Source organism: Chlorocebus sabaeus, chromosome X (genome assembly GCF_047675955.1).
Source record: "Chlorocebus sabaeus isolate Y175 chromosome X, mChlSab1.0.hap1, whole genome shotgun sequence".
In the NCBI taxonomy this organism is placed as follows: Eukaryota; Metazoa; Chordata; class Mammalia; order Primates; family Cercopithecidae; genus Chlorocebus; species Chlorocebus sabaeus.
Genome location: NC_132933.1, coordinates 136291979 through 136310763, shown reverse-complemented (window position 1 = coordinate 136310763; position 18785 = coordinate 136291979). Strand labels below are relative to the sequence as shown.

The following is an 18785-nucleotide window of genomic DNA, read 5'->3' as shown; positions in this document are numbered from 1 at the left end:
TTTTATATTAATAGAATCACACAATATGTGGGCTTTTTTTTTTTTTTTTTTTTTTTTTTTTTAGTTTTTCCCTAGGGTACATGTGCACAATGTGCAGGTTTGTTACATACATATACATGTGCCATGTCGGTGCACTGCACCCATTAACTCATTATTTACATTAGGTATGTCTCCTAATGCTATCCCTCCCCTCTCCCCCTACCCCACAACAGGCCCCAGTGTGTGCTGTTCCCCTTCCTGTGTCCAAGTGTTCTCATTGTTCAATTCCCACCTATGAGTGAGAACATGCAGTGTTTGGTTTTCTATTCTTGTGATAGTTTGCTGACAATGATGGTTTGCAGCTGCATCCGTATCCCTACAAAGGACATGAACTCATCCTTTTTTATGGCTGCATAGTATTCCCTGGTATATATGTGCTACATTTTCTTAATCTAGTCTGTCATTGATGGACATTTGGGTTGGCTCCAAGTCTTTGCTATTGTGAATAGTGCTGCAATAAACATACGTGTGCATGTGTCTTTATAGCAGCATGATTTATAATCCTTTGGGTATATACCCAGTAATGGGATGACTCGGTCAAATGGTATTTCTAGTTCTAGATCCTTGAGGAATCGCCACATTGTCTTCCACAATGGTTGAACTAGTTTACAGTCCCACCAACAGTGCAAAAGTGTTCCTATTTCTCCACATCCTCTCTAGCACCTGTTGTTTCCTGACTTTTTAATGATCGCCATTCTAGCTGGTGTGAGATGGTATCTCATTGTGGTTTTGATTTGCATTTCTCTGATGGTTAGTGATGATGAGCATTTTTTCATGTGTCTGTTGGCTGCATAAATGTCTTCTTTTGAGAAGTGTCTGTTCATATCCTTTGCCCACTTTTTGATGGGGTTGTTTTTTTCTTGTAAATTTGTTTGCGTTCTTCGTGGGTTCTGGATATTAGCCCTTTGTCAGATGAGTAGATTGCAAAAATTTTCTCCCATTCTGTAGGTTGCCTGTTCACTCTGATGGTAGTTTCTTTGGCTGTGCAGAAGCTCTTTAGTTTAATTAGATCCTATTTGTCAATTTTGGCTTTTGTTGCCATTGCTTTTGGTGTTTTAGACAAGAAGTCCTTGCCCATGCCTATGTCCTGAATGGTATTGCCTAGGTTTTCTTCTAGGGTTTTTATGGTTTTAGGTCTAACATTTAAGTCTCTAATCCATCTTGAATATACTTTTCGTATAAGGAGTAAGGAAGGGATCCAGTGTCAGCTTTCTACTTATGGCTAGCCAGTTTTCCTAGCACCATTTATTAAATAGTGAATGCTTTCCCCATTTCTTGTTTTTGTCAGGTTTGTCAAAGATCAGATGGTTGTAGATGTGTGGTATTATTTCTGAAGGCTCTGTTCTGTTCCAATGGTCTATATCTCTGTTTTGGTACCAGTACCATGCTGTTCTGGTTACTGTAACCATACTGTAGTATAGTTTCAAGTCAGGTAGCACGATGCCTCCAGCTTTGTTCTTTTGGCTTAGGATTGTCTTGGCAATGTGGGCTCTTTTTTGGTTCCATATGAACTTTAAAGTAGTTTTTTCCAATTTTGTGAAGAAAGTCATTGGTAGTTTAATGGGGATGGCAACGAATCTATAAATTACCTTGGGCAGTATGGCCATTTTCACATATGTAGGCTTTTGTGTCTGGCTTCTTTCACTCAGCGTGATGTTTTCAAGGCTTATCTATGTTGTAGCATAAATCAGTACTTGATTTCCTTCTATGGCTGAATAATACTCCATTGAATGAATACACCACATGTTGCTTATCTATTCACCAGTTGGTAGACATTTGAGTTATTTCTGCCTTTTGGCTATTATGAATATTGCTGCTATGATCATTCAGATACAGGTTTTTGTGTGGACATATATTTTCATTTCTCTTGCATATATATCTAGGAGTGGAACTGCTGGGTCATATGGTAATTCTTATATCTAACCTTTTGAAAAACTTCCAGATGGTTTTCCAAAGGGGCTGAAATATATTCCATTCCAACCAGCAATGCATGAAGGTTCCAGTTACCCCACATCCTCTCCACTACTTGTTATTATTGTCTGTGTTTGATTATAGTCAGCTTAGTGAGTGTGAAGTGGTGTCTTTTTGTGGTTTCAATAAGCGTTTCCCTGATCACTAATGATTGTTGGGCATCTTTTCATGTGCTTATTGGTCATTTGTATATTTTCTTTGAAGAAATATCTATTCATATCATTTGCAACTATTCATTATTGAGTTGTATGAGCTCTTCATATATTTTAGATACAAGTCCCTTAACCAATACATGATTTAATCTGTAATTACTATGTTATCTATTTTTTGTCCTCCCCTAACAAGAGGGAGACCATGTCTGTCTTTCCCCTTTCTATCTCCAATGCATACCAGATGCAAAATAGGTGTGAATGAATGAATGGCTATGCTATTGTGTACATAGCAGTTCTTGCACCTTCTCATTGCCACTTAGGCAAAGCAGCTCAATAATTTTTATCCCACCAGTTGGGCCCGTTCCCAATGGAAATAAGACCAAAAATGTCCTACACATACCAAATTATGTTCCTTGGTCATAGTGACACTGTTCATTGCCTAATCAGCATTGATTCCCACAAGTCCTCCTTCAAAACAGAGCCCTAGGCTTGTCCTGGTATCCACTCCACCCCTATATGAACCAGGAAACGCCATCTGTCCCATTTCAGAAACTGGTTCTAACTGGTCTAAGCCAAACATAATAAACCCAGCTCTCTTGGAAGATGAATATTGCAAGAACCCAGGTTTAAGCCACTGATGTTTAGCATTGCCCTGAAAATGGCTACTAGTTCACAGATGGGCAGGTAATCTAAGTCGATTTCCCTGTCTGGAGAGATGCCTGTTGTCCCAGATGCTGCTGGCAGCCACCTGGGAACCATGAGGGAGACCAGCTAAAGGACGAAGCAGACACACAGACAAGGGTAGGGCTGAGATAACCACAGAGACAACAGGAGCCCTGGTTGTACCATGCCTGGAGCCTGCCCAGCCTCTGGACTACCTGGTGGCTGAGATAACAAATTTCCTTAATGTTTAGGCTGGTTTGAGTGATAACGAGCAGGGATTCTGTTCTTCACAGTCAAATGCATCATAATTGACACACTCATTAATCCTGGCACAGACGATCTACATTTCGAGAAACCTGTTTCTTATGTGGCAACCTCAATAATTAACTCCTTTTAGTCATGTGATGCTAAGCCTCAAGCTTAATGTAAATTTCCAAAGAGGTTCTCAAACCAATCACCCTCTGATACCCAGGGATGCACCCCCATCCCAAAAGGCACTTGGTTCCTTCTCAGAAGATTCAAGTCCTCTTTTCCACAAACCTGGCAAAATAAAGGGTGGGGCCTAAGGATAAGAAATGACGGCCTTATTATGATTTAGAAGATGGCAGTTAGAGTAACAAAGGGCATTGATAGGCCCCGTGTGCAGGTACATAAAGATTTTACCTTTGGAAAGCCAAAAAGATGAGAGTCTCCACCCCCTATCCCCTCCCCGCCCCTCACCGCCCATCTCCTCTGGAAGTGGGAGACTGTGGGAAATTTGGCTCTCTCTGAGCCCTGTGAATACCACCAGGCTGGACACCTTTTCCAGAGGCTCAGCTTGTAATCACTGGGTTCCTCACACTAAGCATCCATATTCCCCAGTAATTCAGCATGAAAGCCGTACCTCGAACCGATGTCTGTGTCTTTCTTCTATAAAAGGAACATCACCATAAAGTTTCCCTGTAAAGATACAAGAGTGAGATTAATATTAGAGTAAGCAGCTTTATAAGCACATCCATGACACTTTGTGGAGGAAGGTGCTTGGATCGCTATCTATCTATCAGAGGACTAAAAACGAACTAATAGACTCCACATAGTCATCTAGATTTTCTTCTTTTCTAGTAGAAGATGGCGATAGCTTCTTTGAAACCCTGAAGCAATTCTCGAGTAAGCCATCACCATTGCATAAAAGGAAGCCAGATGCTACACAAGTCCACTACAGAATCCAGCAGATCTGCCCTCCTTATATACACCTGCCTGCGGGACCAAGAGACGGTTATGTCTGCACTATCGCTTCAGTGCAGATTTGTAATGAGGCTCATTTACAAAGGAAGAAAACAAAACTGGGGACAGGGAAGGGACTTGCCCAAAGCCCTGCCCTGCTGGGCAGCAGAGCCTGTTCTTGAGCCCAGGCTTCCTCACACCTGGCCCAATGCTTTCTCCACTCCACCAGCCCCCTCCAGATTTTCACACAGTACTGGCCACATTCAAAATGTACCCCAGCTTAAAAATGTACCTATCCTATGATCCTACAATTGGACTTCTCAGAATTTATCCCAGAAAATAGAAATGAGGACAAAGACTTAGCCACAAAGATGTGCACTGCTGAATTATTTAATAGCAAACAATTAGAAGCAAGCTGAGCATCGAGAATAGAAGAACTGGTGGATTAAATGATAGTACATCTATGCCAACAGCTCTTAACCAGGGGTGTGTGGCTGAGAATCATCTGGGGAGCTGCCTAAACATGCCTACATAGCTGAGGCACTGCAGCTAAGCACAGCACCCTGGGCATGACCAGTGTGGCGATGGGCACAGCGATCAGCGAGCTGCCTAGTGACTTCATTGTCAGGTGAATAGGAGTCAGATCCGTCACCAAAACCTCTCAAGAATGCCCCCATTGGGAATATCACACACCAGGGCTTGTCGGGGGTGGGGGACTGGGGGAGGGATAGCATTAGGAGAAATACGTAATGTAAATGACGAGTTGATGGGTGCAGCACACAAACATGGCACATGTATACCTATGTAACAAACCTGCACGTTGTGCACATGTACCCTAGAACTTAAAGTATAATAATAATAATAATAATAAAATGAATGCCCCCATTGGAGCCTGTGGAGAAGCAGGATGGCCCAGGGACCGAGTAGGTTCCAGTACTGGAGCAGTCTGAGCAGGCCAGAGACTCTTCCTACAGCACCAGCTCTCAAAACGCAGACCCCAGGTACACAGCCAAGGGTTAAGAAGATAACAGTGCTGGAAGTCATGTTCAAACTCCAACAGAATCGGGAGCCATGCTCAGTTCAACAGGCAGGGAATTATCAGACTCTGAAAGACATCATGAGGCTGGAACAGGATGTTTCAACCAAGAAAAACCAGAGAAATGCTTTCTTTGTGTCTTGTTTGAGTTTTTGACTTGGATCAAGCAAACACAAAAGGGTTGTATTCTCATACAACTTTGTACGATCAATGATCACAGCTGAACTTGTATTTGCAATTCTGTCCATAGAGACTGAGCTCCCAGGTGATGATATGAATGATAGTGAATATTTAAGGTATGTATTTTAGAAAAAAGAGGACAGTGGGGGCAGGGAGTTCCTCTGAGAGAATGCCAACATACCACTGACAGGGGTCATTCAGGACAGCCTAAACTAAAACAATTGTTTCATAAAAATTAAAAGAAAAATGGGAAACAAAGCACAATAACATACAGTTAGAAAACACAGAAGCATCAGGAAGGCCAGGCGCGGTGGTTCACACCTGTAATCCCAGCACTTTGGGAGGCCGAGAGGGGGCGGATCACTTAAGGTCAGGAGTTCAAGACCAGCCTGGCCAACATGGTGAAACCCCATCTCTACTAAAAATACAAAAATTAGCCCAGCGTGGTGGTGCGCACCTGTAATCCCAGCTACTCAGGAGGCTGGGGCACAAGAATCACTTGAACCTGGAAGGTGGAGATTGCAGTAAGCCAAGATGTCGCCACTGTACTCCAACCTGCCAACCTGGGTGACAGAGTGAGATGCTGTCAGAAAGGAAGGAAGGAAGGAAGGAAGGAAGGAAGGAAGGAAGGAAGGAAGGGTGGCCCGGGTACCCCAGTACCATTGATTCTGATTTGATTACACACCACGTTCTTAAGAGCAGTCCTCTGTCACAGGTGGCATGCAATGATCCTAGGAATGGGGGAAAATCTCAACAACAAAGTGACTCAGTCTTCCTTTCTGTCCTAGTCTTTTTGGAGACAAAATAAAATGTTCACTTAAGAAGTAAATGTCAGCAAAGCTTTAGAGAAAGAAAACCAACAGAAGTCTTAGGACCTATAAAGCACTCCCAATGCAGGCAGAAAGACACCAAAAATGTGGATAAAAGGGTTATCAGAAACAAAAACCACCTTTCTCTAATTTGCTACTGGGTAGATACTGCCTCATACAGAATATATTTTTACCCCTTTAATGGTCCTGCCCATGCCTACCCTCATGTGAGTAATCCTAGCAACTGAACCTAATTTTTTCCTTTCTCCTTTTGAGAGCCAAAATATCCCCCCAAAAAAGCTACACAAGTTAAAAGGTGTAAGCAACCCAAATGTTCACTGAGGGATGAATGGATAAACAAAATGTACATATCCAGTCACACAATGGAATATTATTCTGCATTCAAAAGGAAGAAAATCCTGTCCCATGCTACCATATGGATGAACCTTGAAGACAATATGTTAAGTGAAATAAGCCACTCATCAAAGGACAAATACCGTATGATTCCACTTATAGGAGGCATCGATAAAATGGCAGAGTTCCCTGACCCCCCTCGCAGGACGCGCAGCACGGGTGTGGCTCATCTGTTCAGCCACTGTGTGCACTCAAACCCCTCATGGGAAGGGGAGCACACAGACGGGCAGGTGCAGGATCCAGGGTGAACACTTTTGGGCTCCGGCTGCACAGTAGCGTCTAGGAGTAGGTGCCTGTGACTACAGAAACTCCAGTGGTCTTGCTACAGTGCTCTTTTAGCTCTGCCATCCACAGACGGCTTAAGTGTTAGCCAGCTCAGTGCCTTCTTGGTGCCTGGGTTCTTGTCTGGCATTCAGAAAGAATCAGGTCATGCATGGGCTTGAAGGATGATGAATGCGGGGATTTTATTGAGTAGTAGAGGTGGCTGTCAGCAGGATGGATGGGGAGGAGGAAAGGAGATGGAGTGGGAAGATGATCTTCCCCTGGAGTTTGGCTGTCCAGCGGCCGATCTCCTCTCCAATGGTCCCCAGCCGAACTCCTCTCCATTTTCAGATGCTCCTTCTCTTCTCTCCTTCTCTGCCACACCGCTTTTCTGCTTAGGGAGTCTGGGGTTTGGGGTTTATATAGTACAGGATAGGGGGCATGGCAGGCCAAAAGGCAACATTTGGGTGTGAAAACAGGAATGCTTTTTCTTATTTAGGGCCACAGGCTTCCAGGCTTGAGGGTGGGGCCTTTGCCAGAGAATCGGCCTCTTCTACCCAGTATTTCCCTGTCTCCCGTCCGTATCATCTAGAGTAGTCAAACCCAAGGAAACAGAAAACAGAGGCCAGGCGTGGTGGCTCATGCCTGTAATCCCAGCACTTTGGGAGCCCAAGGTGGGCAGATCACTTGAGGTCAGGAGTTCGAGACCAGGCTGGCCAACATGGTGAAACCCCATCTCTACTAAATATACAAAAATTAGCTGGGCGTGGTGGTGGATGCCTGTAATCCCAGCTATTCGGGAGGCTGAGGCAGGAGAATCGCTTGAACCTGGAGGCAGAGGTTGCGCTGAGCCAAGATTGTGCCACTGCACCCCAGCCTGGGCAACAAAGTGAGACTCTGTCTCAAAAAAAAAAAAAAGAAAGAAAAGAAAAGAAAGAAAGAAAATAGAATGGTGGTTGCCCAGGGGTCGGGGAAGGGGGAGTTGCTCTTTAATGGGTATAGTTTCCAGTTTTGCAAGATGAGAAGAGTTCTGGAGACTGTACAACAATGTAATGTACTTAACACAATTGAACTGTACACTAGGAAATGGTTAAGATGGTAAATTTTATGTTATGCATATTTTACCACAATTTTTTTAAAAATAAAAAACAAAAATCATCCAGCCCCACTCTTGTCCACGATGTCCTCTTGCTCTGACTCACCCTTTATTCAAACCTCCCACTCCCACCCTTTGCAACCTGGGTTTTGTTCCTGTGACTTTACAGAACTGCCCTCTAAAATCCAGCAGGTCTGTCTTCAGCTGCCACCCTTCCCCTTCTGTGACCTCTGCTCCCCCAGGCACTTTTTGCCCCATCTACCTGTTCCTCATCCTCAACTGGGGACCCCTGCCCAAGACTGTACCCTCTTTTCTTCTCCCACATTCGCTCCCCAGGAAGCTATCACCCACATAGCTGTCCACTCCCATTCTATACCTTCTGATCTTTACCTTTCCCCAGGTGCCATATCTCCTATTTCCAGGGGGCTAAAGCAATCACCCATAGCATCTAATACGTTGGTACAAAAGTAAAACCACTACCTGCTGGGCTTCATTACCTCTTTTCTTGGTAGAACTGCCTTGCTTTTACACAAATGTCTTTTTTGCACCAGTGTCTTAACTTACTTCACTTTTAAGACTAGCCGCATCCGTTCACCGGGTTAGCCAGGATGGTCTCGATCTCCTGACCTTGTGATCCGCCCGTCTCGGCCTCCCAAAGTGCTGGGATTACAGGCTTGAGCCACCGCGCCCGGCCTCCATTTAGTATTCTTATCTCGTTCTTGGCATCTCTTTTCTTAGATCTTATGCATTGACAGGTGGGGAGCTAGCAGCCAAGAAAGACAGAATAGAAAGAACCTTGCAAGAGGAAGGGGAAGTCTCTTCTTCCCTCCCACTCCCCTAGTGGGACCTCATTCTTAATGCCAGGTCACTAACTGACGTTTGCCCCGAGCTTTGAGAAGATCACAGGTCAATGCTCTCAAACATCAGCCACACTTAAACAGTGCCTTTTCTGTGCCAGGCACTGTTCTAAGGGCTCCCGCATATCATTTATTTAACCCTCACAAGAACCCCATGAGGTCGGCGCTCTTATCTCTGTCTTTCAAATGCAGAAACTGAGGCGTGGTGTGGGTAAGTAGCTCCACACAGCCAGAGACTGAGAGCTGAGGCTCAAGGGGCCTCCGGTGAGCAGAGGCTCCAGGCGCTGGGCTCTTAACCACTCCACTAGTTCCCTTCAGTGAAGTGATAAGGACAAGTGCTTGTCTAGAGAGGGGGCACAATGCCATCTGTTGTTAGGATGAAAGGTGCTATGTCCCAGACCTATGAACCTCCATATTAACAAACACGCTTTAGCGAATGGTTTCCCCAGTAAAAGGCAAGAAGCAGTAAGAAGACAGCCACCCTGCAGTGTGGACCTGGGCTCTGGGGGAAGGCGGGGAGGCTCGCCAAGTGGTATGCAGCTCTCACGAAGCCCTGCCACACTCCTCTGGAATTTGTGTCTCAGCACAATGACAAATTACCATGGCATGGACTCTCAGGGTTCCTAAATCCCTGGCGACCTCTTTGAAATTGTTATGTAAATTACCTCATTAGCTCAGTCGAGGATTTTTTTTAACGTGGTTTTTCTTTTTTTTTTTCCCTGCTCTAATGTTTCACGAATGTTCAGTGTTGGTTTTGGTTTTATTTTTCAAACTTCCTAATCTAATCACACCAGGAGCCAGAAGCTGTTTTTCCATATCAGTGCTTCGATAAGAGACAAGAAAGCCAAAGCCATTTTTCTAGCCCCTGAAAACTTCTCCCCATTTCTTTCAGCTCTTTCACATTTTAGATTTAACCACTCTGCATTTGCAATGCCATAAACTGTACCGGGACTCCCAGCACTGGGTCTCAATATCTTTTTAACCAGCCTCGTGCCTCTGTTCTTTCCCAACAAAACCCTTTTTCCCTTACATTAAAGCAGAACTGGTCGTTTTAGTCAAGTTCTTCTTTAATACAAGGAAATGCAGAGAAGGTCCCTGAAAGGAATGAAGTCTTTTCTTAAAGCATTCCATTTCCACTTGCCGGGTCCAGAAGGCTCCACTGGCGTCTTGTATCCCAGAGTCGTGTCATGTTCCTGCCGGCATCAACCTGAGGAGCTCTCCCTGGCCTCCTCTGCCAGCTGTCATCTGCCTGCATCAAACCTCGCTGTCCCCATGTCATCTGCTCTGAGGATGAGGGCCAGGTTCACAGAACTCTGGAAATCACCAGGTCCTGGTCTCCAGTTGTATAAACTGCACTGCCCTGGGCTCCTAATTCCTTCAAGTTTGTTGTGTTGCATTCTCTCTTTTTTTTTTTCCTTTTTTTTTTTGAGATGGAGTTTCACTCTTGTTGGCCAGGCTGGAGTGCAATAGCGCAATCTTGGCTCACTGCAACCTCTGCCTCCTGGGTTCCAGTGATTCTCTTGCCTCGCTGGGATTACAGGCATGCGCCACCACACTTGGCTAATTTTGTATTTTTAGTAGAGACTGGGTTTCTCCATGTAAGTCAGGCTGGTCTCAAACCCCCGACCTCAGGTGATCCGCCAATCTCGGCCTCCCAAAGTGCTGGGATTACAGGCGTAAGCCACCACGCCTGGCCCTACGTTGTGTTGCATTCTTAACTGGACCAGATACACCTCCCTATAGGGAGCCCACAGTACAACCCCATGCTCAAGGCCCACCTCTTCCCTCCTCTCTCTCCTGGAGCCTGTGGGCCTTCTATGCACCCTTCCACCTCGTGGCATTCCCCTGCTTCTAAGGGCAAGTGCTCCCTAACTGTTTGGGTGCTGGTTTGGAGGGCACAGAGAATTTGGGAGCTTTAAATTAGGTTGATGGCTGGACAAAATGAAGAAGAACATTTCATGCCACATGAAAATGATATGAAATCAACTTCTGGCACCCATAAATAAAACTCTGTTGGGACACAGCCATGCTCATTCACTCACATATTTGTCTGTAGCTGCTTTCACACCACAATGGCTGCAAAGCCAAAAATATTTACTATCTGGTCCCTTATTGAAAAAGTGTACCAAAGGCCATTGAGGATCTCTTGAGGCCAAGAATTTGAGACCAGCCTGGGCAACAAAGAGATCCCATCTCTACAAAAATTTGAGGCCGGGCGCAGTGGCTCATGCCTGTAATCTCAGCACATCAGGAGGCTGAGGCGAGTGGATCACCTGAGGTCAGAAGTTCGAGACCAGCCTGACCAATATGGTGAACCCGTCTCTACTAAAAATACAAAAATTAGCCAGGCATGGTGGCAGGCGCCTGTAGTGCCAGCTACTTGGGAGGCTGAGATAGGAGAATTGCTTGAACCCAGGAGGCAGAGGTTGCAGTGAGCCAAGATCATGCCACTGCACTCCAGCCTGGGCAACAGAGCAAGACTCCACCTCCAAAAAAAAAAAAAAATTAGAAATTAGCCAGGTGTGGTGGCATGTGGCTGTAGTCCCAGCTACTCAGGAGGCTAAGGCAGGAGGACTGCTTGGGTCTAGGAGGTCGAGGCTGCAGCAAGTTACGATCACACCACTGCACTTCAGCCTGGACAACAGAGCAAAATCCTGTCTCTAAAATAAAGAAATAAATAAATAAGTTTGGGGCTAGCATTCCTACTAAATGCACACACACCAGATTGTGCAGTATTCAAACACATGAGCTGAAATGGTCTGAAAAACATGTTATTTCTAGCAGGTGGCAATGTGGTTTGGAAACCACACTCAACACAGACAAAGTCTTGCCTCCCTCGCTGGATGTCTTGGCAACACATCTGGGACTTGACCAAGCAAATTAAGGCCAGGGTCTTGTAATATTTTAGAGACACTATCAAGTTATTGACCATCCCTGAATGAGCTCTGAACCTTGTCTGAATTTCTTTGTGCTTTATTATGTTCCCATCTCTTGTGCTCTCAGTTGAGAGCCACAAGCAAAACAATAAAGTTTATTTTTGGAGTCTTAAAACCATCTAATAACTTAGTTCCTCAGTGTTCCCCTGGCTCCCCTCTCACCTGAGACTGATCCCTCCATCTCTAGCCACTCCTCATTCTGTATTTCTTACTTTTCAAAGCACCCCACTTAAGACTTACCCACACTGTGCCGCTTCTCCCTGCTTTTCAAAAATCGTCTAATGAGTTAATTAATCGACTAATAGCATCACTATAAGGAGACAAGCCCTACTATCTAACTTTCCAGAGAGTATAAGCTTTTTTAAGGCCAGACACAGTGACTCATGCCTGTAATCCCACCATTTTGGGAGGCTAAGGCAGGAGGATTGCTTGAGGCCAGGAGTTAAAGACCAGCCTGGGCAACAAAGAGAAACCATTTGTTTAGAAATAGAGATTTTTTTACATTAAAAATTTTTTTTAAAAAGGAAAAAAATTAGTTTTTTAAAAATTAAGATATAATTTACATGCAATAAAATATACAGACCTGAAGGGTAGAGCATCAAGGAGTCTAACAATTGTGCATTTCAAGAGTTACCTTTTTCTTTCTTTCTTTTTTTTTTTTTTTGAGACAGTCTCTCTCTGTCACCCAGGCTGAAGTGCAGTGGTGCGAACTCTGCTCACTGCAACCTCCGCCTCCCGGGTTCAAACTATTCTCCTGCCTCCGCCTCTTGAGTAGCTGGGACTACAGGTGTGTAACACCATGCCTAGCTAATTTTTGTATTTTTAGTAGAGACAAGGTTTCACTATGATGGCCAGGCTGGTCTCAAACTCCTGACCTCAAGTGATCCAGCCACCTTGGCCTCCCAAAGTGCTGGGATTACAGGCATGAGCCACCATGCCTGGCCAAGAGTTACATTTTGGAGAGTGATTATAACACTAGACGGTGGAGCCAGGACAGCATGTTTTATTAGAAGACTAGAAAATAACATGGGAAGAGTGTCCCAGCCCTAGTTCTGGCTCTCCCAACTGTGTGCCACTTCATTTCTCAGTCCTCCATTTCCTCAGCTGAAAAATAAAGAGGTTAGATCAACTAGCTTCTGAAAGCCCCCTTAGTCCTATTCTCTGTCATGAAATAGGATATGTATGCAAGCCAGTAGAGAAGTGGGGAGATGATGTCCTTCAACTCTGCCTAGGATGGGAATAGCTCACTGCCTCATCTGTGGAGTTCATTCAATGTGCAGTTCTTTTTCTTTTATTTATTTATTTTTTTTTGAGACGGAGTCTCGCTCTGTTGCCCAGGCTGGAGTGCAGTGGCCGGATCTCAGCTCACTGCAAGCTCCGCCTCCCGGGTTTACGCCGTTCTCCTGCCTCAGCCTCCTGAGTAGCTGGGACTACAGGCACCTGCCACCTCGCCCGGCTAGTTTTTTGTATTTTTTAGTAGAGACGGGGTTTCACCGGGTTAGCCAGGATGGTCTCAATCTCCTGACCTCGTGATCCGCCCGACTCGGCCTCCCAAAGTGCTGGGATTACAGGCTTGAGCCACCGCGCCCGGCTCTTTTTCTTTTCTTTTCTTTTCTTTTGTTTTCTTTTGTTTTTGAGACAGGGCCTCGCTCTGTTGCCCAGACTGGAGTGCAGTGGTACAATCATGGCTCATTGCAACCTCAACTCCCTGGGCTCAAGCAATCCTCCTGCCTCAGCCTCCTGAGTAGCTGGGACTACAGGTGTGTGCCACCACACCTGGCTGATTTTCTAAAATTTTTTTGTAGAGACAGGGTCTCACTATGTTGCCCAGGCTGAAAGGTTCTTGTTTAGACCAGGATTCAGCAGACTATGGACCAGCCCACAGTCATGGGATCCCCCTGAGTGTTTCTGTTTGGCCCTTGAACTAAGAATGGTTTTTACACTTTAAATTGGTTGAAAAAATTAAACAATAATATTTCATGCCACATGAAAATGATATGGAATCAACTTTCAGCGCCCATAGATAAAGTTTTGTTGGGACACAGCCATTCTCATTCAGTCACATATTTGCCTCTAGCTGTTTTCACACCACAATGGCTACAAAGCCAAAAATATTTACTATCTGCCCCTTTATTGAAAAAGTTTACCAACCCATAGTTAAGTCCTAATAAAGACTTCAGACCTGGGCACTATACACACAAGTAAATCAACATTTGAGGTAGCAAATGTTTTCACTTTGTAGCAATGAACAGAAATAGGGCTCTTTTTGTTCCTGCTGATAGAGCAAGAAGAAAAATAATCCTACCAAAAAGACTAGGAAAAGCAGGAACACAAGTACAGTGATTGTCATTATGACCTTGCTCAGCCCTTCTTTCCAACAATCTGGCAGAATTATCAGTCATAAAAGTGTTCGTACCCTTTGACCTAATAATCCAACTCCTGGAAATCTATCCTAAGGAAATATTCAAAAGAACGAAAACACTGTGTCAAGATATTCAATTCAGCATTTTTCTAACAAAATGCCAGAAACCATGTGAAGTGTTTATCAGTAGGAAATGAATCAGCAGAATATGATTCCTTAACGCAATTAAATACTAAATGCACAGATCATAGACAGGAAGACCGGATACAGGAAAAAGTGATACTACCAGAAAAGACTATATAAAAACTAATCTTGATGAAGTCTGGAAAAGACCATGGATATGCAATTAATACTCAGGTAGAGGATTATAGATAATACAGTTTAGAAAAACATCTTCTGGCCGGGCGCGGTGGCTCAAGCCTGTAATCCCAGCACTTTGGGAGGCCGAGGCGGGCGGATCACGAGGTCAGGAGATCGAGACCATCCTGGCTAACACCGTGAAACCCCGTCTCTACTAAAAATACAAAAAACTAGCCGGGCGTGGTGGCGGGCACCTGTAGTCCCAGCTACTCAGAGGCTGAGGCAGGAGAATGGCGTAAAACCCGGGAGGCGGAGCTTGCAGTGAGCCGAGATTGCGCCACTGCACTCCAGCCTGGGTGACACAGCGAGACTCTGTCTCAAAAAAAAAAAAAAAAAAAAAAAAAAAAAAAGAAAAACATCTTCTTTCTTTTTTAATTCACAAATAATAATTGTACATATTTATGGGGCACATAGTCATGTTTCAATACATATAATGTATAGTGATCAAATCAGGATAATTATTTTGAATCCTTTAACAAATCTCTCCCTCTTCCTCAAAAATGTCTCATTTCTAAGGACCCTTGAATCAGCCTTGATAATTCTACACACACTATCATTAGCCCTTTTATAGGAAAAGGACTTTGCAGAGGAAGACAACACACAGAACACAGGAAGGGAATTTCTAGGAACACGCTGCTTATAAACAGGGCAAATAATTACCAGTACTTTTGTCCAAATCAATTCAAACCTATAATCTCCACTTCAGAAAAAGTGAATTCATAGTTTTCATAACCCTTAAGGAATTAACAGGTGATTAAGAAAAAAAGAGGAATTGTTCTTGAATGTAAAAATTAAGCTCGGCTGGGCGCGGTAGCTCACGCCCATAATCCCAGCACCTTGGGAGGCCGAGGCAGAAGGATCACCCGAAGTCAGGAATTCAAGACTAGCCTGGCCACCTCAAATAAAACATAAAAAATTAGCCAAGCATAGTAGCGCACACCTGTACTCTCAGCTACTGGAGAGGCTGAGGCAGGAGAATCGCTCGAACCTGGGAGGCGGAGGTTGCAGTGAGCCAAGATGGTGTCACTGCACTCCAGCCTGGGTGACAAGAGCGAAACTCTGTCTCAAAAAGAAAAAAAAAAAAAAAAAATAGGCTGACTCTAGTCATCCATCCACTGTGGCTATCAATATCTTTAGGCTGTGATCCTATTTCAAGGCATTGTTTCTTACTAGAGAACTCTTTACTTTCCTGTTTTTCTATTTAATCCAATCATTGTAACTCCTGGCCTATAAGTCAAATTTAAATGAAAAAATGAATAGCATTTAAATGCTTTCTGTCAAAATTGTTCATTGTTTTCACAGGCAATGTAGGCAAATGTATTTTGTTCATAGCATTCTTGCAAAAATGTGCTGACTTAGAAAAAAGCCTACAAAAGAAACGTGCCAATAGGGGATGGGGGACTCCTCCAAAAGAAATGTGCCAGCTTATAAAAACATAAATAAATACATAAAATTCTACAAAAGAAATATGTTGACTAGGAGAAAAAAAGGTCCATAAAACACTATTGACCGGGCACAGTGGCTCATGCCTGTAATCTCAGCACTTTGGGAGGCCGAGGCAGGTGGATCACTTGAGGTTGGGGGTTCGAAACCAGCCTGACCAACATGGAGAAACCCCATCTCCACTAAAAATACACAAAATTAGCCGGGCGTGGTGGCGCATGCCTGTAATCTCAGCTACTTGGGAGGCTGAGGCAGAAGAATCACTTGAACCTGGGCGACAGAGGTTGCAGTGAGCCGAGATCGCGCCACTGCACTCAAGCCTGGGCAACAAGAGTGAAACTCCGTCTCAAAAAACAAAAGAAAACAAAAAAAAAAACCCACTATCATGCTATATGTTTTGATATTTTTATGCTACTCAGTAGAGCCTCGCACAGGGGTCACATTCTTATCTCTGGCATAGCCTTTTTTGGAGACCTGTGGAAGACGGTGCTGCACAAGGGTGAGGGCACAAGTTCATATATCACATGCTTCTTGGAAACTATGAAGCACAACTTAAATTTAAGGCAACATAATTTTCTTTCCCTTTAGAAAAAGGACTTTTTAAAAAATTAAGGAGAAAAAATTAAAGAAATTGTTGCCTGGAAACAACCCAAATGTCCAGCAGCTGATGAATGGATAAACAAAATGTGGTCTATCCATACAATGGAATATTATTTGGCATTAAAAGGAATGAAGTAGTGATACATGCTACAATGTGGATGCAGCAAAAAAACATCATGCTAAAAGAAAGAAGACAGACCAGGCATGGTGGCTCACGCCTGTAATCCCAGCACTTCGGGAGGCCAAGGTGGGCAGATCGCCTGAGGTCAGGACTTCGAGACCAGCGTGGCCAACAAAACCCCGTCCTACTAAAAATACAAAAGTTAGCCGGGCGTGCTAGTGGGTGTCTGTAATCCCGGCTACTCGGGAGGTTGAGGCAGGAGAATCGCTTAAACCTGGGAGGTGGAGGTTGCAGTGAGCTGAGATGGCGCCACTGCACTCCAGCCTGGGCGAAAGAGTGAGGCTATCTCAAAAAAAGAAAAAAGAAAGAAAGAAGCCAGACACAAAAGACCACAAATCATATGGTTCCATTTACATGAAATGTCCATAATGGGCAAGCCTATAGACAGAAAGTAGATTAGTGGTTGCCAGGGGCTGGCGGGGAGTAGGGTTGGTGACAGCTAATGGGTACAGGGTTTCTACAGGAGGTGATGAAAATGTCCTAAAATTGCGGTGATGGTTGCACAACTCTGAATGCACTAAAAAAATCAGTGAATTGGGCTGGGTGCGGTGTCTCACGCCTATAATCCCAGCACTTTGGAAGGCCGAGGCAGACAGATCACGAGGTCAGGAGATCAAGACCATCCTTGCTAAGACAATGAAACTCCGTTTCTACTAAAAATACAAAAAAAAGTAGTCGGCGGGTGCCTGTAGTCCCAGCTACTCGGGAGGCTGAGGCAGGAGAATGGCGTGAATCTGGGAAGCGGAGATTGCAGTGAGCCGAGATTGCACCACTGCACTCCAGCCTGGGCGACAGAGTGAGACTCCATATCAAAAAAAAAAAAAAAAAAAAATCAGTGAATTGTACACTACTAATAGATGAATTATATGATGAATTATATCTCAATAAAGTTGTTTTCAAAATTTTTCAAAACAAGCTTTGGTGCTGTGTTTAAGATTCATAAAAATAATCAAATCATCAATATTTTTATGTCTACTGTGAAGAAAAACAAATTCTGTTTTTTAAATTGAGACGGAGTCTCACTATGTTGCCCAGCCTGGTCTCCGACTCCTGGGTTCAAGCAATCCTCCCACCTCAGCCTCCCAAGTAGCTGGGACTACAGGCACATTACACCACATCCAGCACTAAGAAAAACAAATCTTTTTACCCAGGCTGGAGTGCAGTAGCACCATCATGGCTCACTGCAGCCTCAACCTCCTGGGCTCAGGGGATCGTCCTGCTTCAGCCTCCCCAGTGGCTGGGACCACAGGCATGAGCCACCATGCCAGGTTAATTTTTGTAATTTTTGTAGACGCAGTGTCTCCCCATGTTGCCCAGGCTGGTCTTGAATTCCTGGGCTCAAGCAATCTGCTTGCCTCGGCCTCCCAAAGTGCTGGTGTGAGCCACTGCGACTGGCCAAGAAAAATCTTAAATCAGACTTATATCTATCAAATTTTTAACTATATTGAGTACAATGCTCTTTTTAAAAAGTTAGTACAATTATCAGTGAATCTTTCTCAATAGATATAATTTTAGGACATTAATTTTTCACTAACCATTTTTTGTCACGTAGGCAATTATTTGAACAAAGTTTCATAGTATCTGAAGACACCTGAAAGCTATAGAATTGCTAACATTCATGAAGAAAAAAAATTCTTATATAGCATTTGTAAGGAAAAATGTTAGTGACTTAGAGAACAATGGCTTTTTATGCAGAGAAAGGAGGAAACTGTATTCACTTTGAAGCCTTTCATTTTTAAATTTCATTCTGGCTGGGAAGCTTTCTATTGCTTAGAAGGTTTATATTCATCTTTAAAGGAGAAGCTCATATTTCTGGTCTTACTCTTTCTTGAGTTAAGAAGGCATTTTCTAAAGAATTCTTATAACTTCACAGGATTCTAAGGGATTCTTATAATTTCACGAAAATTACACTGAACACTCACAATTCCTGAGCATCCGGTCCCCTTAGCAATCTGCCTTCTCCTTTTGTCACATTTCTTCCGCTTGTTTTGAGGCCCTAGGAGGGCAGGGCTGGTATCTGTCCTGGTCACTATTATATCTGCACATGGCACAGAGTGGGCACTCAAGATACATTTATTAAATTGAATTAAAGGCTTTGGTTTGTTTTAAACAATAAGTTATTCTTATGTAATATGCTAATTTATGAAAACAGTTCCACAGAAATTAGAATTAACCTTTCAGGGAGTGGAAAGATCAGCAAATATCAAATGGCAAGCCGTCTC

General features: G+C 43.9%; 1 protein-coding gene across 6 annotated transcripts in view; it reads right to left on the bottom strand.

The window, feature by feature from the left end:
* CTPS2 (CTP synthase 2) overlaps positions 1–18785 on the bottom strand; it is a 121155-nt gene that overhangs the window by 27440 nt on the left and 74930 nt on the right. For all 6 annotated transcript variants that reach the window (XM_073013860.1, XM_007991131.3, XM_007991130.3 and 3 more), the window contains one exon: positions 3709–3764. In XM_073013860.1, coding sequence (XP_072869961.1) covers positions 3709–3764 — 56 coding nt within the window. The remainder of the gene's footprint in view (positions 1–3708; positions 3765–18785) is intronic.